Source organism: Rhamphochromis sp. 'chilingali' (assembly GCF_963969265.1).
Source record: "Rhamphochromis sp. 'chilingali' genome assembly, chromosome: 11".
In the NCBI taxonomy this organism is placed as follows: domain Eukaryota; kingdom Metazoa; phylum Chordata; class Actinopteri; order Cichliformes; family Cichlidae; genus Rhamphochromis; species Rhamphochromis sp. 'chilingali'.
Genome location: NC_137938.1, coordinates 26,034,692 through 26,059,754, shown reverse-complemented (window position 1 = coordinate 26,059,754; position 25,063 = coordinate 26,034,692). Strand labels below are relative to the sequence as shown.

General features: G+C 37.9%; 1 protein-coding gene and 1 pseudogene across 2 annotated transcripts; both read left to right on the top strand.

Moving 5' to 3' along the window:
* The first annotated feature begins 12 nt into the window (after nt 1-12).
* LOC308406031 (cell adhesion molecule CEACAM5-like) lies at nt 13-5,019 on the top strand (annotated as a pseudogene). The gene is made up of 6 exons: nt 13-31; nt 2,767-2,988; nt 3,121-3,325; nt 3,606-3,840; nt 3,883-4,192; nt 4,898-5,019. The product of its transcript is annotated as a cell adhesion molecule CEACAM5-like (transcript).
* A 6,135-nt stretch (nt 5,020-11,154) lies between these two features.
* LOC308406030 (cell adhesion molecule CEACAM1-like) lies at nt 11,155-18,000 on the top strand (the record flags this gene model as incomplete). The annotated part of the gene is given in 10 exon segments (XM_080896837.1): nt 11,155-11,218; nt 11,309-11,629; nt 12,187-12,233; nt 12,235-12,463; nt 12,612-12,860; nt 16,434-16,778; nt 17,166-17,205; nt 17,514-17,548; nt 17,640-17,692; nt 17,842-18,000. Coding segments are annotated over 10 exon segments (1,542 nt in total).
* Between the last annotated feature and the right edge of the window lie 7,063 nt (nt 18,001-25,063).

The following is a 25,063-nucleotide window of genomic DNA, read 5'->3' as shown; positions in this document are numbered from 1 at the left end:
ATAAACTCAGTGATGACCTTCCCTTTTCAAGGTAAGTTTAACATTTATTATCACTGTTATTTAAGAAGGAACAATTTTGATAATTAACAAGAATATTTTCCCATTTCTGTAGATTTTCAGAAGATCTTCACCTGCTGCAGAGAATTAACATTATAATTTATGTTGTTTTGATATCATATAATGTTAAACAAGCTATGTTAAGATGTTTTAACTAATAGATTATTACTCTCCGTGTAAAATAAATATTAATACTTTCTCTGTAATAAATCTTCTAATATTTGCTACTTTATTTTAAATATATTTAAAACAACCAACACATCACAGTTGTGTCTCTTGTTTTTATATAAACTTATTGCGTATCAGTTACCAAATGTGGTACTATAATTACATGAATTTGCACGTTAATGTTAAAATCTGAATACAAAGTGATGTCCAACGTGTGGACCGAGGCATCTTGTCAGGACTGCAGGTGTTCTGCAGTGATAACAGAAAATCTAGTTTGAAATTATAGTGCTTACAGGTGCATATCTATTTAAATTTATTTAAAGCAGAAATTTATAAAAGCTTCAATTAAAACTGATAACAGGAGTTTGTTAGTTTTACTCATTACTCTGACCTAAAATTACTCCTCTTTGTGTCGCTGTTGCTTTGCATGTAAATCAGTAGCATTAGCAATTTTTAGCCATAAGCCTGTATTGTTTATGTGTTTTGATTAAAAAAGTCAATGAAATACACCACTCTTTCGTTTGTACTTTAATTAGAGTGAAGATGGGCCCCACAGGATTTTCTGGTTTAAGTGGGCAGCAGTTCTTTGGGAATGGCTGTACCCATGTAACCTTTATTTAATACCTTTAATATTTAATATTTAATACCTTTATTTAATCATTGAGACCTTATAAAACCAGAAACTTACACTTTTTGTTTTATATGCTGCATACTCACATGTGGATTTTCTGTGGTTTTGAGGGCAGGATGATGAGTAAAGACATTGGGGAAAGCGGTAAAGCTGTATTTTACTGATCATAATATTTAATTGCCCCTGAGGTTCTACAGTAGTTTCTTCAAACTGTAAACCGCTTAGTGAAAGTGCCGTCACAAAAAAAAAGTCAGAATTGGATGTTGCCTCAAGGGTCGGTTTTAGGCCCTGTACTTTTTAATTTGTATATGCTCCCTCTCGGCGGTGTCATCAGGAGGCATGGAGTGAACTTTCACAGTTACGCTGATGACACTCAGCTGTACATCTCCGTGTCTCCTGATGACACCAGACCAATGGATGCCCTTTTTAACTGTATTTTAGATATAAGATCTTGGATGTCAGAAAACTTTTTACAGCTTAACCAGGACAAAACTGAAGTTTTAATCGTCGGTCCTGAGGCTCAGAGAGAGAAACTCTTGTCTAAATTAGAGGCATTTTCACTATGTCCTTCGCTACAAGTGAAAAACCTGGGTGTTATTTTTGACTCTGAGCTCGGTTTTATCCCACATATTAAACATGTAACCAAAATTGGATTTTATCATCTAAAAAATATAGCCAGAGTCCGCCCTATTCTCTCTCGGGCCAACACGGAGATGTTGATGCATGCTTTTATTACCAGTCGCATTGATTACTGTAATGCCCTGCTCTCTGGTCTTCCTAAAAAGAATATTTCAACTTTACAACTTTTACAAAACTCGGCAGCTCGTGTGCTGACGAAGACCAGAGGGCGGGCCCACATTACACCAGTTTTAGAATCGGTGCACTGGCTCCCCATGTGTTTCAGGATCGATTTTAAAGTTCTTTTATTGGTTTTTAAATGTCTTAATGGTCTTGGGCCTTCTTATCTCTCAGATCTGCTTTTACCATACGAACCCTCGCGGACCCTGAAGTCCTCTGGTACTGGCCTTTTGATTGTCCCTAAAGTCAGGACACATACTCACGGAGAGGCAGCTTTTCAGTGGTATGGTTCTTGTCTGTGGAACGGCCTGCCGGAACAGGCTCAAGACCCACCTTTTTAATTTAGCTTTTACTTAGCGTTTATTTATTTTATGCTTATTTATTCTATCCTGTTATTCTATTATTAATTTAGGCTTTACCTAATATTTATTGATTTTATTCTTATTAATTTTTTAATCTTCTTACTCTATTTATATTTATATTGTATCCCGTTCTTATTTGTTTTATCATTTTACCCTGTACATATCCTATTGTGTCATATCTCCAGTGTTTCCTAGGAGGGCGCTCTCTGCACCGGGGCTGTGATCGACCGTGGCTGCTGGGGCTCTGGGGGTCCTCTCAGCCTGGTTGGGGGGGCTTCTTTGCCTCCCTCCTGCTGTGTGCCCAGCCCAGAGGCTGCGGTCTGTGACCGGCTCCCGGTGCAGACGGCTCCCTGTTATAGTGTTTCCTCACTTGGCACATGCGTACCCAACCCAATTTTACTCTTTAAGTGTGCGTGTGTGTGTGTGTGTGGGGGGGGGGGGGATATGTGTGTATTCACATTGTTTATGTTAATGAGAGTGTGGGGAGTGAGTTGGAGGGTGGGGTGGGGTGGGCTGCTTTTAACCATGTAAAGCACTTTGTGCTACATTTTTTTTTTGTATGAAAAGTGCTTTATAAATAAAGATTGATTGATTGATTGATTGATTGATTGATTGATTGATTGATTGATTGATTGATTGATTGATTGATTGATTGATTGAAGCCTGTAATTTTATTAATCTTGTTATTATTTTCAGTTTTTGCCTCATATTTTATTAATGACAATATCTTTTTTATGTTTCTCGCTGCAGATGGACCAGAAAACATTCATCTGACCCAGTGTCCATACCAAGAATATTACGACGAAGGATCTGACATGAACCTCATCTGTTCAGTTGACTCAGGTCCTGTTCCTGAAATTAAGTGGTTTCTGAATAGAGGCCTGCTCTCTGATGCTGGATCAAAGCTCAGGCTGGTGAACGTTCAGAAGAGTCACAGAGGAAACTACATCTGTCAGGCCTTAAACAGCAGAAGTCAGAGGAATCACACTTCAAGCTGAAACTATAACTGTACTGACATATTTAATCAAATGTTATTAACACAAATGGTTTTGTTTGATAAATAATCAGTAACACCTAACATCGTTTCATTTTCTTTTCTTATAGCTGAAATCTCCAGTGTGGTGCTGACTGCTAACACCACAGATCTGTCAGAGTTCAACAGCTGCATCAGGCTGTCCCGCTCCTGCTCCTCCTTCTTCTGGCTGAACAGCAGCTCTGAGGTCACAGCCAATGCAAGAGTTCAGTTCACTGATGAAGACGCCACTCTCACTATAATCAACATCACCCGCTATGACCTGGGGCCATTCATGTGTTATGTGTTTAATAATTTCAGTAATGACATCAGCAATCTGGTGAAGCTCTCCATCAGCTGTGAGTTATCGTGTCTATTACATAGCTTTTTAAAATTCTTCAGCTTGAATTATAATTACTACAAAAAAATTATCTTTCTTGCTTTCTTGTGTGAACTACTGTTAAATTTTTTGCATCATGTGGTTCATAGTGAATAAATAAATAACTGTATTTAGTTCATTTATGCAGTTCTTCACATAAAAGTTGATAATTCTGTACTGCTTACCGCTTTTTACCAGGTCGCCAGAAAATATAATTCTGAGGACATCTCCATCAGGAGAATACTACGAGGAAGGATTGAACATCAGGCTGACATGCTGGGCCATCTCCAGACCTTCTGCCCTGTTTTACTGGTTTTTGAATGGTGTTAAGCTCACCCATACTGGACCACAGCTCAGACTCATGCATGTTACATCAGTCAGGCCTTGAATGATGAAACTCAGTGAAATCAACCATCTCAAGCTTCAGTTCAGAGTAAGTTTTTAGTAAGATAAATTGTTACAATATTCGTCCTACATCCCATTTTTATTCCTTTTTCCACCCTCGGCTGCAGTCGCAGATGTGTCGGTGATTTCAAACCACAAAGTTTTGCTGGAGTTCAGCAGTTCTGTCACTCTGTCCTGCTCCTCCTCTGGATCCTCCCTCTCTTCCCTCTGACTGAATGACAGCTCTGAGGTTACAGAAGGTGCCAGAGTTCAGCTCACTGATGGAGGCTCCACTCTCACTATCATCAATGTGACCTGTTATGATCAGGGGCCATTCAGGTGCAATGTGTCCAACAGTATTAGTTATGAAATCAGCCGACCGGTGAATCTTTTCATCCAGTGTGAGTTTATGGCAACAGTACAGCACACCTGCCAGTTATTATCAGACTCTGTACAAATTCCACCTGTTTCTGCAGAAACTATGGCTCTAAAGGTTATATTGAAGCTCATCCTAAAATCTGAGCCCATAAGCCTCATAGACTGTAAATAACATGACCTCTGCTCCAGTGGTGCAAGAGATCCAGACTCTGCAGTATTAAATGGCTCAGGGTTTAATAAATGATCAGTCATCAGACATCCTAGCGGTTTTAAAGCACTGAATGGTCATTATTCACTTTCTGAGTATATCAGCCTGGTCTTACATAAAGAGGAAAATTATTCTATTGTGTGAAACTGAGAACAGTATTGAAACAGATTAAAGACAGCCTGTTATTTTTATCTTATTCAACAAAACAGAAGATACAAAGTATGCAAAGTAAAGCAAAGTATTCATTGCACTGCAATGGGAAACACACAACTTACTGTAATCACATCCTGTTAGATTAAAGAATGAAACAGAGCGAGTGTCGCACCCTGAGCCCACTCACATCTGTGTGTTTGTGAGTCTGAGCTTTGGGGCTTTTTTCTTTTTTTAACCATCTCTATTTCAATAATCAGACATAGTTTGGAAAAACTGAACACAGAAGGTAAGTTATTTGTAGATTAGACTCCAATGATTTATCATAGCAGAAACATTTAAAAGGGTATAGATGCTGGTTTTGGTGAAGATGAAGATGGAGCCTTTGATGTGGCTCTGAGGGACCAGGATGAGACTGAGAGGGGGAGGAGGCGGGTCGCATGGATGAAAGTCAGAAAGAAAGAAGAGCACTTAGACTCTCACGGAGGTTGATTGTCTCGTAGAAGACAACCAACAAAATGACTTGATCAGAGTAATGATGTCAGTAGTGAGTTTGACAGCATGGGAAAATTAATAATGAAAGTAAAAAAGTTAATATAATTTTGTTTTACATTGTAACTTCAAAGGTTTATCTAAATAGTTGATTGACTTTTTAGTCAAAGCAGGCTCACCATATTTTAACAATGGGATTTTTGTTTTTAGAGTAAACAACAAAAATACAACATTTGAAAAGGTTTCTCTTCAGCTCATTCAAATTCTTGTCTTATTCCATTGCAATAGAAAGACTTAATAGCCAATCATAAGTGAATCATTAGCTCTAACATAGCTCTGTTCTGACTCCTTGGCAAAAATGAGTGTGAAGCAGATCCATTCAGAGCTGTACAAGAAATCAGTACAGAACGATTTGTATTCATTTCCCACAAAGGTGAGTCTGAATGTTTCTGCAGACGTAGTTTTCAACATCAATACTGAATCATCCTTTTAATGACTTCTTAACTTCTCCTCCTCAGAATGAAAACAATGAAGAACAGAAAAGAGGACTCGGGTTCTTAGTAACTACATTTTAGAAAAGAATAAATTAATTAATTAATACATGTGTTAAGTGTGCAAAAAGGTCCAAGTAATTAAAATAATTATAAGGTGTTTAAAGAATGTGAGTTTTATTTTTACACCTTGTCTTTATTATAAGACACAGCATGTATCTGTATGTAAATGCATTCCCAATAAAGCTTTTAAAAAGAGTGCCTTTTGTATGATTGCTTCTGTCACAGCTTACTACAGAGGGATAAATACACCTAACTTTACTTGTGAAAATAGGCAAAAACAAAAAACAAAAAAAAAGCAATACAAGTATGAAGTTTTTTCCAGCCTGTATTAAGGCCACCAAATTGAGCACCATTTCAGGTCAGTGGTGCCATGTGAGGCCGCATGCTGCTGGAGGCTGAAGAGCAGTGTCCTGGGTTCAAGCTCAATCCACATCCCTTTGCTGTGTGTCTTTCCCATCTTTCTCTCTCCCTACTTTTCTATCCATCTTTAACATCACTATCCAACAGGCAAAAAGCCAACAAAACAAAAGACCGTGTTAATGCAGCCTTAGCTTATTGGGAGAATATTTGTAATCTGCAGATGCAAACCAGCAATTTGTGTACCACATTTCCCTGCAGTTGGATCCATTCATCTATCAGTTTTCTTCTGCGTATCCAGTTGAGGGTCAGTTGCCTGTAGAATATCCCAGCTATCATGAGGCAAGAGGGGAGGTACACCCTGGAAATGTCACTAATTTGTCACAGCTTACAAGATACAGAGACAGACAACCATTCACATTTACAGCTATGGCTGTGAATCGCCATTAAAAACCACCATTTAATCTTAACATGCATGTGTCTGGATTGTGGGAGGAAGCCAGAAAGAATCCACACAGGCATAGGGGGGGACCAAACATCAGTGCACAAACTCCACACAGATGAAATTCATCCCATAGCTGTCAAAATGTTTAATCTAAATGGATTAATCTTATAGACTCAGAAACACTACAATGATCAAACGACTTGAGGAAGTGTTGGCTTCGCTTTGCATTCACACTCACACTGATACTGGTCACACTGACAGTGATCACACTGGAGGTGGAGTGGGCTGATTGCAGGACTGATGAGGCACTGTTGACGAAATTTCCTCCCAGTGAGCCGGCATTTTATGGCTGACTGTTGGTTTGAAAGGAAATTGAGTGACTCTGTGAATGCAGTCACCGAGGGGGTTGATTGTACACAAAGAAGACAATTTGTGACCTCCTTTGTGGAGTTTTTGTTTCCCCTCAAAGCTCTTTAAGCATCACCTTATCTAATTTTACAAGCTGTGAGTGTTGATGTTAGATACTGTAACGATAAAGGTGATAAGCTGATTGTAATGCTTTCCAGCCAAATTAATACTCACAATATTGGTCACTTCTTCATCAGATGGTGATGACCACATACATAAGGTCAAGTTGTTCTGCATTTCTTTGAATGTTACTCAGCTAATCTTATCTTTAAAGCTCATACAGCAATAACAATATTCTTAAACTGCTTATCTCTTTTACTCTTTTCATGTGCCATATCTTAAATTCACTTTTTATTTAATGAGCTTTAGTCAGTTGATGTAATTTGAAAGTATTAAGTGATTCTAGCTTATATCTTTATATTATTATAAGTGTCAAAGAAATTCCAGATTATGCAGGAAGTCCCCAAACTGTTTGCCCTGTTGATTCTTAAAATAAATTGCCATTGTTTCTTGCATATACTGACTAAATTAATGCTAACTGTGTTGGAGAAAAACAATGCAAATGTAGTGACAGTTATTTTTTGCAGTCTGTAGCTCTCTCCCTCCTGCTGCTGAAAGGATTGCTGGTTCCCAGTACTTTTTGTAGATCCAGATGGAAAATCACCATCCCGTTTACTAGACTTTTCAAATATATTGATAATGCACATGAAACAACAGAAAATGATCTTTGATAATAAGAGGGTAACTCACTGAAGGGAACCTTCACAGTTTAAACATGGCAAACCAACATTATGAAAATGGATTAATCTGATTTATCTGAGAGTTGTGGCATATTAATATATGTTACATTAATGTTATTCTCATTGAATCAGCATCAGCTTGTGATAGAAGTGCTTTGATGGCAAATATTTCAAGCTCTCAATCCAGATTTTCTTCTAAATACTTATTATTTAACAAATGTTTTTATTGTTGTCATTGTTGTTGATACAGTCACTAATCTCAGTTTTCTTATATTATAATTGTTCTTTAACAAATTTCATAATGAAAACATTTCTATAGTTTAACGTTTTCACCATATTTTGAAGGTATTTATATATCTATTATTAGAGTTATTTATTTTCCCTCTTCTTAAAAATTGCACGTGTGTTGTAGAGGCGAGGACTAATTTAAAACTCAAAGTGATCCAAACAACTAAATATGTTATATTCAAATACATCGAGTCACCTGAATTTAATTTATCATACAGTATACAGAAGCATTTCTCTGAAGCCAGAGTAAAATAATTGGATAAATACATCACAGAGCGTCATTTTAGGTAAAAGTCTCAAATTCGCATTTGTTTTATGGAACAGACTTAAGATTCATTCCAAGCCCTCCTGGGTTTTAAATGCACCTTAGAACACACATGCATCAACATTACAATGAGCGGGTGGAGGGAGGTTCGGAGTCTTCTCTCACCCCCGTTCTCTGCGACCTGCTGGAGCAGGGGGGCTAGGACTAGGAGGAGGAGTTGGCCGCCCGACTGCGGTCTGGAGTGTGGAGCCTTCCTGCTGCTGCGGAGTCGGGGCGGTCTGCCTCCCCCCACCGCAGGAAAAAGGGAAACACCACCTGGGTCTGGGTGCAGTTCCCCCCTCCAGGGGCGGGGGCACCTAGACCCGGTTTGTAGAGTACGCTTGGGGAGTGTGATCGTGTGTACAACGTCTCTTTATGTCTGTCTCCACGTTGGTTGAGTGTGGAGTAAGTGCATATGAGAGCATGAGGGTGGGAATGGATGTTTGTATATGTGTGTGCCTGTATGTCTGTGTCTATATGTCAGGTTGGGTGTCAGGCGCCACCTCTCTGGGGACATCTCAGGCCCTCCAAGGTTTGGAGGCCTATCTCCCCCTACCACCACTTCCCCTGCCAGTGGCGGACCCCCTCAGACATCGGTGCGTTGGTGGTTCTTTGTGTCCGGGGATGGGCGTCCAGGTACACACCGGCTCACTCCTTGGCGGCTGCTTATCGGGGCCTGGAGCCTGGGGCTCGCTCGGGCCACTTCGGAGGTGGGGTGCCCCCGGCCTCTCGGCCTGGGGCTCGGTCACTCAGGCGCAGCTGGCTGCCGGCGGAGCTCACGGGCGCGTCACTGCAACTCCCCCTGGCTTCTGCTCCGCGGCTGCTGAGTGAGCCCTCATCTGGGACTCTCCTCAGCTCTTTCCGGGACAGTGGCGCAGCTGCCCCTCTGTTGGTCTTCCTTGGTCTCTTGTGTTCTGGGGGCCTCTGGATGTCTGGAGTTTTGATCTCCTCCACACCTGCTTCACGCCCTGGAGGACGGGGCTGTGGCCCCCCCACACCCTCTAGCAGATTATTACATGAAGGAACCTTTTAAAAAAACAAAAAACAAGCGCGTCCATGCTCACAGGTGTACACACGGGTGATCACACCCACAAACTACACCCTTTTTGGCTCCTACCTCAAAGCACACTGTGTTCTGTTGATCTTATGTGCTGCACAATAATGTTTAACATTTAGTATTTACTGTCATATTCCCATATATCATTGTGATGTTGTTTATTCTATTACTCTTGTTCTCTTCTGCTTGCTTTCTTTTTTCTTTCTCAGCAGGTGATCCAGGTGATTGATATATGCATTTTTTTTTCTCTGCCCGTTCTGTTGGTTTTTGTCTTTTGCCCTTCTCCCCCGTCCCTCTTCTCAGCTGTTTCTCTTTCCCTCTTTCTTTCTCCCCTTCTTTCCCCCAGTCAAGTCTGTCCCGTATTCAGTAAGTGAAAATAAAATAAACAATAAAAGGTGAATCAAATGGACCATTACGGCAAGGCTGGGATGGTCAGTTTGGTAAAGTAAATCCGTTGGGCATCTTTCTTTGCCTTTAGACAACAATTCTGATGGCAAAAGAGCCAAACGGGACAGGCCAAAAAAACCCCAAAAAAAAAAAAAACCCAAAAAAAAAAAAAAAAAAAGATTCATTCACTGTTACTATATCATAAGGTTTGCTTAATTTGTTAAGCTGTAGGTTTTGTCTGATATATATTATTGTGGCATATCAAGCCACACAAAATATGCAGGAATCATAAAAAACATAAGAAAATTACTCGATATATGAAAAACGCTTAAAATGGAATACAATTATTCTTACATTTGAAATTATGTGAGCAAATATATTATTATAAAATTATGTGAACAAAATAACAGATTTACAGCGATTTAAACTAACAAAATGTGGGACAAATCATTTCTCTTCTGTTATTTTGATTGACAAATTTTTGTAATTTTAAATGTTTTTTTGACAAAATGTAAAAAGAATTGTGCTCTAATACATTATGACACCAGTGCATCTATAAGAAAACTAATTTACCTGTGTAACAAAATATAGTTTTTACTGCAGGTCACAATAGAAATGTTGCTACAGTTATTTAAATCCCTAACACACCCAGTTTACCGTATAATATCATATTTACAATGCAATGCCCACTCACAAAAACACATTATAATTCTGTTTTCAGGAACTATACTGTGACACACTGTCAATCATTTATCTCTTCAGCTGATCTGATGGGTGCCTCACAGCATTAGGGCAGTCATACAAGTCGAACAATACTTCATTGTGCATGAATGATTACAAAGGAACATATTTACACATTACATAAGATCTTTATTTCTTTTAATAAATCATTCATTCTGGAAGCACTGAAGGAAATGATTTGTTTGTAAGGCTGTCTGAAGGAGTCTGAGTGTCTCCTCTTTGATCCTCCTCTGCAAGGAAAGCTATGGATCACTGCAGTTGCATCAAAAAGAGACCCAAACCCACTTAGCGGGGAGCACATAAAACTCTCCGTTAACATAAAAGGCACCACCAGCATCATGACTCATAAACCTTCTTCAGATGTTTATATATGTTTAAAAAATAATTCACAAATACTTTGCTTTAGAAGAAATAAAAGAACTAGGAAGGGAATGCAGTCATTACATTTTAAAGTTGTTTTATTTTAGTACAGAAGCCGATCCTGAATATGCCGGCAGGATATGCCCCCTACCATTTTTTTTATTTATTTTGTTGTCTAAGGCTAAAACATTTGGAGAAAACTTGTGAAAAATTAGTTTATCCATCTATACTTGAATAAGGTGCATTTTATATGGTCTGTCAGAAGCTTGATCGTGTTTTGTTTTTTTTCCTGTTCAGATTAAATCCTGTTTTTTTTTTTTTCCAAATTCTATTTCTGTATGTATGTACACACAACAAAACAGCTTCACAAAGGATCTTAGTGGTTTTCCTTACTGAGTGGGGGGGGGCTGTAGAGGGTCCTGTGATGTGGGTCAATAAAAGAGCAAGAGCTCCTGAGACTCTTTCTGTTTTTGATTTCAGAAGGCAGAGAGACAATGTCAGAAAAGTCAGTATTGGACAAGACCATCCCATGGACTGCAGTTATGCTTCGTTTATCAGGTAGGCTAAATTCACCTGATGTGTAGACAGAAATAAAGGAATGGGGATTTTTTTTTTCAGTCTTCTGTAATTTTTTTTTGTGTTAATCAGGTATGTGTGTAGGTGAGGGTATATTACCCACTGGACCCCTGAGTGGAGCTGTAGCAGGCACAGTGAAGTTCACCACCACTCTCAGACCTCCAGAGAAACCATTCCTCTCAGTAAGCTGGAGATTCAATGGGGTGAACATCATCAGTTCCACCAGCATCAACATCACTGATCCTGGATATGCCGGCAGGATCTCATTAGACCGAGCCACGGGGTCCCTGGAGCTCAGAAACCTGGCACTGGAGGACAGCGTGGAGTACACTATCACCATCACACCAGATGCAGGGCTGCCAAAACAGGGGAGGACCAATCTGACTGTGTATGGTGGGTTAGTCTTTATACATTTATATAGGGCACCAAACCTTGTGTGCCCTATACGAGTACATGCCTAATGATAGTCAAATATGCAAAACTCCTTTTGAATTTCCTTTTGATAACACATTCATAAAACAAACATGACAAGGAAAACAGAGTGTGTGCTTATACTGAGAGGGAAAGTGTGTGAAACAGGGTCCCAGTGGACTAACATATAAATTAAAGTTTGGGTTGTTGTTAGATTGCACTGGATTTACAGGATGCAGTTCAATTACACTCTACCACCACGATATTCATACTTGTACACTTTAATAATAAAAAATAATAGAAATTCAAACAGAAAAATAAATATCTACCATTTTAAATGTTAGACAGTTAAAAATCTATCTGAAATTGGAACATAATTAATGAATTATGACCCAATGAAATCATGAAGGTGAAGCTGTTTGATAGATTTATGTCATTTTAAAGTTACTGTCACACAAAATGTTACTTAAAGTGACACATATATGTTTCACACAAACTGTGTTGCTTCTTTTTCCATCATTTCACCCAAAGTTGACACTTTTTATCGTCTGGAGCCACCATCCGCAGCCCCACAGCCATCCTGATAAGAAGATGAAAGCTCCACCAACCTCACCTGTGAGGCCTCTGGCTCCATCAGCTCCAGAGAGTGGATAAAAGATGGCCAGCCTCTTAATCCCAGTGGCGGTGTCAGCTTTTCCCTGGACAACAAGACAGCATCCATACAGCCTGTTCACATTTCTGACCGCGGCACCTATCAGTGTAGAGTCAGCAACCCGGTCAGCACCATGACTGCGACCCATAATCTCACTGTCAGCTGTGAGTATTCACCGTGCATTCACAGTGTTTCTATTAAAGAAAACATGAATAAATCAAGTTAAAATTAATTTACTTTAACTTTTTTTAAAGACAGCTATATTAGCAGTAATAGTCTGAATGTCCCTAACACTGTATTTTAATTGTGCAGTTGGACCATACAACCTGTTAATCAGCGGACCCTCAGCTGCTCCTCAAGGTCACAGTATAATGTTGCAGTGCACTGCAGACTCGGTCTCACCAGCACACTTCAGCTGGATGTTTAATGGCAATGAGACGCATGTTTATAACTCATTGTATATCATAGAGAGGTTAGGGGCAGAAAACACTGGAAATTACACCTGCACTGCCAAAAACGCAGTGACCATGATGGAAAGCTCCACAGTTCTGGATCTGAGAGGTAAGAAACCAAAGAATGCACTAATTCAATAATAGTACAGCCTTTATTTTGTCATCATTTCATATATTTTACAATGTAGTGATGGCAGTTGTTCTCTTTTCTCACTAAAGCATCCTGCATTGCTCCCTGTGGGTCATCCTCAGGGTTGGTCATCTATGCACTCACTCTGAAAGGGCTAATATAAGACAAAGAGCATGTGAGATATGACCAGTGAGATAAATTATTTCTATTTGTTTGCCTTATTGTTAAGGCACAATGTATTTTTGTATCATTGCTTTATCTGTTTTTGTAATTTAATTAATTTAGCCTGTTTTGTTTTTCCTTTCAGGTTCTTTTCCCCGATAAGTGACTCTGGATGCTTAATTAAAAAATCAACCACTTTGTATAAATCATTATTTCGCAGAAGCATACTTTGATGCTACCACTCATCACTCCTCGATAGGATTACTTAATCAGATCAGTGATCATCAACTTGTGTTGATTTGTATCTCACACTTGTTGTGTGATCTATTGGATGCAATAAAAGTTTTGACTGATTTAATGAATTGTAAGGTCATAAATGCTTTTCTATTGTAACCAACACTGACTGTCCACTGTGGAAAACCACAGGTCGCAGTGTTTCATGGCTTCACTCAAGACCTGCGAGAATATTTTGGGAGAAACTGATCAGCAGCACAAATATTACCAGTGCTGATTTGGATTTCATTTTTTCTTGAATGCATCACCACTATGTTTACAGTAATTAGGGACCCACTGGTTTTTAGTTGAGTATAGGTTCGCTTTAGGTTTATTCCCCATTTTTTTTATTCTTGCATCTTATACGTTATAAGTTGGATCCGTTATTAAAATCATTGAGTCTCTGGTTTCTCCATTTATTCTCAGTCTAGTGGAGAGCTTTAGTGGTTAAAAAATTGCTCAACAAGTAGAAAGTTGCAGGTTCAGTTCCTGTCTGTGGCAGAATTCCCCTTTGGCTTTGCATCTGCCAAATCAATCATCTCTGTGCCACGTTTTACTGTGAGTTTCTTCTTTCTGTGTTTAGTAGGTGTCTAATAAGTTATTTCCCATTTTACTTCAGCAGCTGGTTGACTCTTGTGGTTCATTTTAAGTTTTGCTTCCCCCTGAGATTATCTTGAGTGCACCTGTGCATTCTTCCAACAGTCTCCACTTCCCTAGTCAGCCCTCTAAAGATTTTTTTTATTTAATTTACTTTAATTTAATTGTATTCCTGTAACTAGCATTTTTGAATTATTCTCCTTTGTTTAATATCAGCTTTTATAATACAGCTTTTTGCATTTGGGTCCATATTTGAACTAAATCAAAGCACTGAGTTTTCAGTGACCACTGTCTGTGATAAGAAACAATTGTGTGTGCTTTGACTTGAGTACAGCTCAGGATGCAGAGCTGTGCCTGCATCAGTTATTTCCACCTTGCTGAGCACATTTCTAATTCACATGTGCAAAGCAAGCTGAGTTCAAACAACTTGAAACTCACAAAGCTTTGCATCCATGACCTGATTACCCAGTTGTTCATCTGAGACTAATGTAGCCTTCGACTCTGGTGGAGATAACGATATGCGCCTCTCTGAGCTGATGCTTTCTTCAGGAGGCCCAATGAGAGCTCACTGATATGAGGCGCTAAATTTCTTGTTTTTTACTGTTATCATTCGGGATCTTATTTAAAGTTTTAAAGAAGCTAAAAACCACGGTGGGAACTAGGCTTGCGTTGTTGAGCCAGTCAGTATGCTGCAGCCACACAAAAATGAGGTAGTATTTCAGCTGATCTTTATAACTTCCGTAATCACAAGTGGCAGTAAAAAGAAACCAGTCTGAGCCTAGAGCTCAGTTTAATATGTCACTGCCCACACTAGAGTTGAGCAGATAGTCAGGCAGAATGAAGAACAACATGCGGATGGTAATGCCGTGTAAATAACTGAGTTAGATAAATAAAGTAAGTCTGAACTCACACATGAAACTCATTTATAGACTCACTGAGTCCATGAGTCACCACAGGAATTGATGTTGCATGTGTGTTTTCTTTAATCTTTCTTTCTCTTATCATTAATTAAACCTTGTCAAGCAAGCAGGTTGACAGTCAGAAGTGAGGATGTTGAAGTCACAGACATGTACTACCCATCAAACCACAAGCAAACAGCAGACATGTCAACCACTTCATCCACAGTTTTGAAAACCTTGTCACCAGCAGTAACAGTCAGGCTTTTGCTGTTTTCAGTCTCTGTAGTAAAATACAGTCCTCAAGGTAGTTTTATGCAATATGTTCATATGCCCATGGACACATTTTTCAATGCAAAGTCAACCTTTAAACTTTAAAGTTAGGACAATCCACATGAAGGTTAAATACAGAGATCTATTCTGTGTGCTGAAAAAACAGAAGTGTATAATACCCCCCATTTTTGTCACATGCAAATCCATATATGTATGTGCCCTAAAAAACAACCAATGTTACCACGTCCGGCAGTTAATATTTATTGTTAAAGTGATGTTAACTTCCTTCAAATAAAGTGGAATGAAAGCGCGGACATTTCTACACCTGCAAATGTTTCATTTATGTAATAGAAAATGGAATAGTTCGAGCCCTACATCCTCAAAATGCTCCCACAGGCTCAAACTGGGATTTGGCTAAATGCACATGTGTTTAAGCATTTTATCAGCATTTTTCTCATGTGGCAATAAAACAAAGTCAGCATAGCTCAGTATCTAACTGAGATCACCCTGAATTTGACCACACGAGGTCCCCGTTGAGCAGAACATGAAAGGAGGCAGAGAGGAGTAACCTGACATCATGCTCACTACACAGGAGCTGAAAATCACAAAGTTAAAGATCACTGTGTAATGGTTCGGGTACACAATACATTTCCAGTTAGAGTTCTGATGGATGACAAATTGGTTTCTGACGTGGCTGTGCCGTTCTTTCTCCCCTTAACGGGTAAGTTTTTTTTATTTGAATGTATATTTTTCTGGTGGATAGCTGTAGGCAGATACATTTATTTTTAAAAAAAGGAAAGTTTCAACCCACCCCAAGTTTCATTGCGTCTTAGTCAACAGAGTTATTTTGAGTCTGTGGTTTTATGGGAAATGTCTCGTTTTGTTTTGTTAAGAACTTAAATCAGCCTATGTTCCTCTTTGCAAACTCTTTTTTTCAGTGGTCGAATATTTCAGTCTAGTCTCCAGGTTTTAGCCTTGGACTGAACTAAAAGGTTACGGATCCCTCTGTTTGTAACTCTGTAAGTTTCTTTGAGTTTATCTTGAAAGCTGACGTACCTAATCAGAGATCCTGTATGATTTGTAAGTTTTCTTTTTCTGTGTTGTTAGTTCCTGTTGTTGTGTACAATGAAAATGTGCAACGGACGATCTCACCTGCTGATTCAGCTAATTTACATTACATTTTTCCCAGGTAAGACCCAGTTTTATGTTTTTACCAGATTTTCTAAAACACTCATGCTATGCTAGAAATGCTTGAAAACATCATGAATAAATACCAGTTTGAAACCTGATCTCTTTTCTATTTTCGTCTCTCTTCCCCCTCATCTTTCTGTCGTCATTTACCTTTTGGCAGTTTTTGTGGCACAAAGAGTCGAAGTCTCACCTGAAGTGACTGGATACATTGGAAATGATGTCACCCTGAGCTGTCAGTTAATCCAAGGACCAACACATACCAATGTTACTCAGGTTCAGTGGGCTCTCCAGGATGAAGAAGGAACAGGAAAAGTCACTCTCATTGTTTTCAACACTATGTTTGGAGTGAATATTTCTGAGAGTCCACTGAAGGAGAGAGTGGCGTTTGATAAACATTCGTTGATAATTAAGGCTCTAGAAATGAAAGATGCAGGATCCTATATCTGCAGCATTTCCACTTTTCCCAGTGGTACATTTGAAGGAACCACCAAACTTGTTGTTCGAGGTAAGACTGTAACTGCTTTTATACACTGATATAAAACAACATTTAATGTTATATATGAGGTCATATTTATTCAATTCAATCTTCAAAATTTGGCTGACACAAACCAAACATTCAGTTTGAATAACTTTTTTCTGCTTTTGTGTCGTATTCATTTTAACATCAGAAATTTTTACCAACATCTAATATTACTCATGATTAAAGTTTCCATGTTTAGTTAAAATGTTTATACTGTAAAACATGAAAGCTAGTTTTTGTTAGTAGGCTGGTTTAATGTTAGTTTGATGTTAATGAGTTGTGGACTATAATCATACTTTATTCCGCCAGAAACGAAACCATTGTCAGCAGGAATAGTTCTTGCTATAGTGACTGCTGTCTTGTTGCTGTTAGCGATCATGGTGGCCATGCTTTATTTCATCCGCATTAGAAGGTGAGTGTATGTTCTCGTGTGTTATTTATATTATAGAGACTACTGTTGACTGAATCATATTTGAGGGATCCATCGTCTTTGTGGCCAAAATTCACCATAAAGGAAGGAAATCCATTTTATGGTCAAGACTTTAAGACTTAAGAAACTTTAGACTCTGGGAAGCTGTTTGCTGTTTCTGTTTAATTGCTGTTTCACGGACCAAACAGCAATTAAACTATAATCATCAGATTGATCAAAACTTATAATTGTAGCTAAAAACCAAACTTCTCTTCTAAATCACCAAAATCACTTTTGTCTCGTTTGCTCAGACGCCATTCTTCTGCTGGGTTTCGTTTCGTCATTGGTAAGAACATGCACAACAATTTCCACTAATTGGTTTTGTAAATACTTAAATTATTTTAATTTTTCTGTAACGAAACATGTATGTCTTTCAGATACGACTGGTCCAGAGAGAGAGTCGCAATTATCTGCAACTGAGAGAGACCAGGTGAGCTCCATGGTTTGAGGGTCCATTTTTGAACTTGAATGAATACGTTTTGGTCAGATACATTTAATTTATATTTATGCTGTTGTCCTGCCATAGTTTTTTTTAATTACAAGAGAGCAATTATCATGTTTTCTTACATGTGTTCACAGGATGTGGTGTACTCTGACATCAAAGTGAAACCATCCAGAGATGCCTCTCCTTTAACCAATTACAAACTCAGAGAGAGCGTGTATGTTGACGACGTCACGTACTCCGAGGTCATAGTTTCTCGTCAACCCAAATCAGACACAGAGTGTGTTTACGTTTAGCATTTTTATCATTTTCTGTTGTGTTTTTGTGTTGCTTTAGTTTGTTATTGTGATAAAAAATTGCCTGATGATAATATGAACACTTGTTTAGGTGTTTAGTCGTAACCAAAGGAATATTTTGGCCTCATGGTTTCATGTGTGCATGTGCTAGAAAAGCACCCACAGGCTGCAAGTCAGAGGACTTATCAGTGTTTGATCTAGTCTATCACTTATGCAGTGATAGAGCAGCATCTGCTCTATCACTGCATAAGAAAAAAAATCATCTAATTGCAACAAAGAAATGCAAAGTTGTGTCGACCAGAGATCTTTAATATCCAGCCAGTCATTGCTGGTCTGAATCCACTTTAAATGGCTGAACCAGTAAAACAACATGATAAATGTTTAAAATTACAGAAAAAGTTATGATAGTTCACTGAGGCTGTCCTGTAATTATAAAATATGTTATAAATTCTAAATATGTTCATTTAATGTGGGCTCATTAATAATAGTTTAATCGTTTACCTCTTTGGCAATTACATTGGTATAGTATGGGTGTGGCCAGTCTTTATCAATAGGAAAAGCTGTAAATCGTATCAAAGTTGAAATTCAAAATCTATGCACTTTTTGATATTTTCCGAAACTGTCCTGTGGGCCAAATTTAAGTGTTCGCTGGTTCGATTCAGGCCCCTGGGCCTTATGTTTGCCACCCACGACTTTATTCAGCTGTTTTTGCAGGGAATAGATGCAAGCATTCGCAATGAGCTGCTTTTTGCAAACCTCTAAAGTGTTTTGAATGTAAACAACTTTACAGGAATGAAACGAAACACCTGCATGGTGATCTCCACCACTACAGCAAAAAAACTGCACCTGATGTTAACTCTGCAGTCTATCGCTGCATTTCTGCAGGACGGTTCAGTTACATGAAGCAGTCCATTCTTGCTTGCTAACCTGACATTTCCAGTGTTACGTGGCCATAAAAGTAAAATTACCCTGCAGAGAAGTTCTGTTCCTGACAGCGGCACTGACAACATTCAGTGAGAGTTCCTATTACACTTCAGCAAAACATGAAAGGAGGAAGATTAAAAGAAATGGAAGATAAACATAAAAAAAAAAGTTACACAATCAATGCAGAAGTAACTGGGCAATGCAGAAACCAGAAACAGAAAGGTTCAACAAAGTTCTCCAGTAAAATCAACTGCACTGCCTGTTGCCTTTATTGAATTTATTCATATTATCAGAGTTTATTACAGCAGGCATAAACCAAAATCAATAATTGTAAAGATCAGCACTGTATGTTATCCAGCTTCATAACTTATAGTTAAAGTTGAGGTGCTGTACTCTGCCCAGTGTCCTGTCTGCTTGGGTCTGTGAAAAATATTACTCAATATTACTGTCACAACCCCGTACGCAGGTGTTGCGTCGTGAGCATAGTTTGTGACAAAAACTGGTTTGCAAAAGTGTCTGTCGTGGTGGAAAACTGAGCTTAACACCTTGACTATCGAATGCTACTTTCTAGCATTTCCTGTCAGCGTTATTTGGTTGTGGGTGTGAAAATGTTGAACACAAGATGTGTACACATGTGACGTCTCCAGATTCACTCTGTGCTGTCAAAACAAGTGTAAACTTTTTTTTCCATAAAATCTTATATCAAATGTTTATATTTATTTTCATTGTGTGATATTTGAAAGTTGTGAAATTCGATTGCATCGATGTAATGCTTTAGAGATAATGTTCTCCAGTAGACTTCTGTTAATTCTGCACATGGTTATTTGTGGTTGTTGATCTTGATACAGTTGCAGTTTAAACCTTTCCATTTTCACCAAACTAATTCTGTGGTTTTCCTTTTCTGCTATGATGAGCTCTGTCTTGACAGGAAACTGATGTCAAAGATAAGACAAGGCAGTTTAAGGAGTGCGTTATGAAAGTCATTCCATATCAGATTACCAAGACGTGAATAAGTAAACCCAGCAATATTTTCCCACTAGAAGTGAAGACACATGATGAATGTACTACTGAGAATGCGTCACAGGGACACCCATTCATGAGCTATGTTGTGATGTGTAATAAGAAACAAGGAGGACGAACAACAAGCAAACATGGGTGTTACAGAAGGAATTAGGGTTTTCTTAGTCATTTTCGTCTCTTCTGTACTTGTCTTCCTCTCTCATTTTAAATGTTTCATGTTTCTTAAATTTAAAAGAAATGTTAATTAATTTTTTTATATACAGCTTACAGTCTGGCCCTTTACTGTAATCCAACTTATCACAAAAAACGTTTGAGTCTGGTTGTGTGGTGGGGAAAGTGCATTTTGTTAGGTGGAACTGTTTATATCTGTTAATACAAATATCTAATCAGCCCATCATGTGACACCAAATCAGTGTATTTAGGCATGTAGACAAGGTGAAGATGAGCTGACTTTAAGTAACTTAAATGTGGCATAGTTATTAATAAGGTATCATGATAAGATCCTTGTCGTGCCTTTTTCTGATGATAATGACAAGCATTGTGGCTGGTACCAACTATCAGCCCAAGTAGTTCAGCAGTAATCACCGGTGTTGGTCAAGTAATTTGAAAAAGTAATCAGTAACTAATTACTGATTACTTCCCCAAAAAAGTAATCCAGTTACTTTACTGATTACTTATTTTCAAAAGTAATTAATTACTTAGTTACTTAGTTACTTTTTAAAAACACGATTTACAACCTGAAGAGGTGATAAAGCGATAGAGCTTTCAGCCCAATTCTACTTTTTCTACATAATCCATCATACAAAATGTAATCAAATGGAAAAGTCTCTTTTTTTTTTAACTTGTTTTATTAGTTTTAATCTTTTAACTTTTTGCATCAAGCAAAAATTTAATTATATGCAACATTCTCTGAGTTGAATAAATTAGTTTAACATTTAAACCTATTTTCTACACATTCCAGCACATAAAATAAAATATTTTTTGTGTTTACACTCACTCTTTCAAATAGATGCAAGTAAAACACAGCAGAAAATAAATAACATGAAAGACTAGCGGTCTTGTTGCTCTATTTTCACCTGTAAAGCAGGAGTAGGGTAGGCGGAGGTGTGCTCTGGTGCAGGTGTGCCGCAGCGGTCAGTTGAAGAATCCGCGAGTTTCTCTGTGAGTTTCCCATTACGTCATAGCACACTCGGTGCTTGCTTGGAAGTTTAGGGGGTTTTTTTCGCTGTAAAAAGAAGTTTTCTTCCCACGCACAACGGACGCTAATGTTTTTGTCACTTTTTAAGGAATCAAACTCAAAGTAAGGTCAGTACTTCCACGCTTTAAATGCTGCACGCTCATACTCTCTCCCACACTTGATATATTATCCATTGTTGATCTGTTGTGACGAACTTCGCACTCACTTACGTCACTGTCATGAGACATTCTCGCAAAAAAAATCACGGTTTTAGTAACGCAGTAACGCAGCGTTCCTACGGGAAAGTAACGGTAATCTAATTACCGTTTTTGCAATAGTAATCCCTTACTTTACTCGTTACTTGAAAAAAGTAATTAGATTACAGTAACGCGTTACAAGTAATGCGTTACTGCCCATGTCTGGTAATCACCCATGCTGAGCTCACTAGCTTGCCTTGGTAAGTCTTATATTGAATGTTCACCTTGTTAGGCGGGAAGAAGAACAACAATAAGACAAATTTGAATATAAATTGTAATATAAGCTCACAGTGTTGATCACTTAATAAAAAATTTAAAACACTCTCTTACTGGATGTACAATCAGGTGCGGAGCTAAAGGGTGGATGGGATGTCCCTCACTCTGCGCACTCAAACCAGTTGTTGAAGCCCACTGGGGGTTACATGCATCCTCAGAGAACTGGATTTATGATCTGTAACCACTATTTTTCTAGCAAATCTGTTTGTGGAAATATTTCTTTGAAGCCTTTATATACTAACACAAGTGGAGTTGCACGTAGTAATTACTATGATTCAAGCTCATTTCTGATCCCTTGATCCTACAATGTCACCATGATCGTCACCTGTCCAAAATGTTGAAGTGACAAGTTAACATCGTGTGGTTATGTCTGCAACACCACAGTAGTTAAAAAAAAAGCAACAATCAGATTTTTACTTAGTATCACAAGTTTATTATGGTTTACATGGTTCATTATGGTGTATTTCTATATAACCATCAGTACTGCAAAAGCAGGTTTATAAAATAAAAGTTACAAGAAATAAACAACAAGACATTCAATGCACACACACACACTATACATAATATATATCTATAGATCGATAGATCGATAGATCGATAGATATGTATACACACACACACACCATACATTATATTTTATATATATATACTGTATATATATATACACACACACACACACACACACATATATATATATATATATGCGCCAGATGGAAAAGACACACATGAAATATTTACATATTAAATATTCAGTCTAGACACACACTGTGCACTATTTTCTTTTCTAAATGAGCCTCTTCTCAACTTCTCGTCTTTGTCTTTCCCTTTCCTATCCAGTCCAGTCTGTTCTGATTGTAATAACTTAAAAGTAAAAAAGAAATAAATACATAAATAAATAATAAAGATCAAACAAACTATGACAAAAAGAAGATGACTTGCAAATTGCATAGTGTTGCTGATTTTGTCCACTTTCAAGTAAACATAGAGTCTGTCAGAAAGAAACAGATCTCACATTATGGGAATATGTGGCAAACCAAGAAAAGGAAGAAGTATTTGCAAAGAGAAAGAGTCAAAGAGAAGTTCTACTTCCTCATCACCCAGTTTGAGCTTTATCAGATCATAGATGGTAGAATCATTCAGTAATTAGCCTCAAAGATGGGGGTTAGAATGGGCCCTCAATGCCTATTAGATTGTCATGAGATTTGTTATCATTCATTCAAATGGATGATCACACACAGTAATACTCCAGATCTGGAATAAGCACTTCAAATATAACGTTAACACTGTGTAACAAATTCATTCGCAAAGGTATGAACCCATCTTTGTGCTGCTAGCTTAAAGTTACTGTCACAGTTGTCACATGTTTCTCATACAGGAAGTCAGTCACAGTGAAAGTAAATTGGAAACATTTACATTATGCAAAAATTGCCAGACTATCTGAAGTGAGCAATGACAAACCAGTTTACAGTAAACATTTGCTGTCCGAAGTTTTAAATACCCTAAAAATTAAAAGCCAAAAGCACATCTTTGTGACTATGATGAAAAGTTCATAATCAGGTTTTGGGTCAGGCTACATTGTGACTGTTTCTCAAATACTTATTTTGCAAGTTTCTTTGTGTTCATATCTCAGGGTAAAGATGGTTTACAGTCTTACAGTCCCTAATGTAGAAGCCCTGGATTGTGTGTAAGGAACGACGGTGTGGAAAATCCACACGTATCTTTAAAATTCTCTTTCCATTACTGATGTAGTAATTTTTACTTTGCTGTGTTAGGCTCCTTGGGTTTGGACCCGGTGTCTTGACTTTATGTAGGTTTTTTATTCATTCCTTTTATTCGTTCTATTATATGATTATATTTTAGTTCTTTATTGCTTAGTCCTTTGGTTTTTGGTATTTTTCCCCTCTGCTTCCTACTTTAGTTATTTATGTTTCTAGTTCTTTGTTCCTTCGTCTGGTTAGTTCCCTTTTGTATCAAGTCTGTCTTGATCTTTTGTCTCCATGTTTGTTTCTCTGTCTGGTCTCCGTCACTGTATTTGTTTACTTTTCTGTCAGTGTCAAGTCAGCAATTTCTATTTCCTGCTTTACTTTGACAGCTTATGTTCCTGTGTCGGCTATAGTCTCGACTGTGTGTCCTTCTTAAAGTCTTAGTTTAGATGTCTGGAAAGAAGCTTCACACACTAATCAGGGATTATTACCAGCTGTTTTCATGTGACAAAATAGCAATATTCCTAATGTTATATTATTTAAAAAAAATCATTCCATCTAAATATTTTACTGAATTTCTTAACACACAGCTCATATCCAGTAATGGAGTATGTAATCCAAATTTATGTAATGAGCAATTATAAACCTGAGAAAGCAGAAATATTTTACTGTTTGTTGCCATTTTACGGGAAATAAGGAAGCTGGTCTTTCCATAGAAACATAAGCCATCAAAAAGTATTTGGTGGTTAAAATGGGACAAATTGCATGATATATGTTGTTTGTTTTGAATTCTAACATGCCATTGACCTTCAAAAAGCTGTTCAGACACAGCAATGGGCCAGATGTGACCCGGGGGCCATTCAGTGCTCAGGTTTCCTCTGAACAGATTCATCCTGCCTGCTCTCCATCACTCCATCTGTAAGGAAAATCTCTCCCAGCCAACAACTCTCCTGGCATTTATTCACTTACCTGGGATCATCTGATTACCTGATTGTTTTCTTAGAGTTGTAGGTAGTTTTCTGTGACTTTGCACAGGCTGTAGTAAAAAAAAAACAATTGTAGTCTTTTATCTCTCTCAGTATTTTGTCACCTTTGACTCTCTTGTGTAGAACATTGGGTAGCGACACTATCACAGTCCTGTTTGTGCGTGTTGCAGCATTTTTTACTGTACAAAAACCAAACGTGGTTACAAACTTACCATACTGCTCTAAGCCTGATGAACTGTCTCACTCACCTGTCAGTTTTCAAACATTTTTTCACAGTGTCAGTCTGTGGTTGTGAAAGTGTCTGCTAACTCGCTGCTGTCAGAGCATTTTCTTTTCTTCATATGTCATAATGAAAGTCAGTACTTTATTACATTTGCAATCTGTGCTGTGAAAGTGTGCGAGATGTTTCTGTTTGGTTTTTATTACTATTTCTATTAATAATAACTGAATTTCCTTGAACTGTAGAGTTTTGTCATGTCTTTGTGAAAGTATTGGTGCAGTAAGCTCTTCAGTGCTGGACAGAAACTCAAAGTAGTACTTTTATTGAAGTATGCTGATACATAAGATTTTCCATTATATTTCTCTGACAATTATTCTTGTTAGTTATTTGATTGTATACTGTTAGATCATTAAAAGTATATATGATTATATATCAAACAGATTTCACACAATTTATTTTAAAAAAGCAGTGTGTTTTTCCACCACACTAGTTTAATTTTT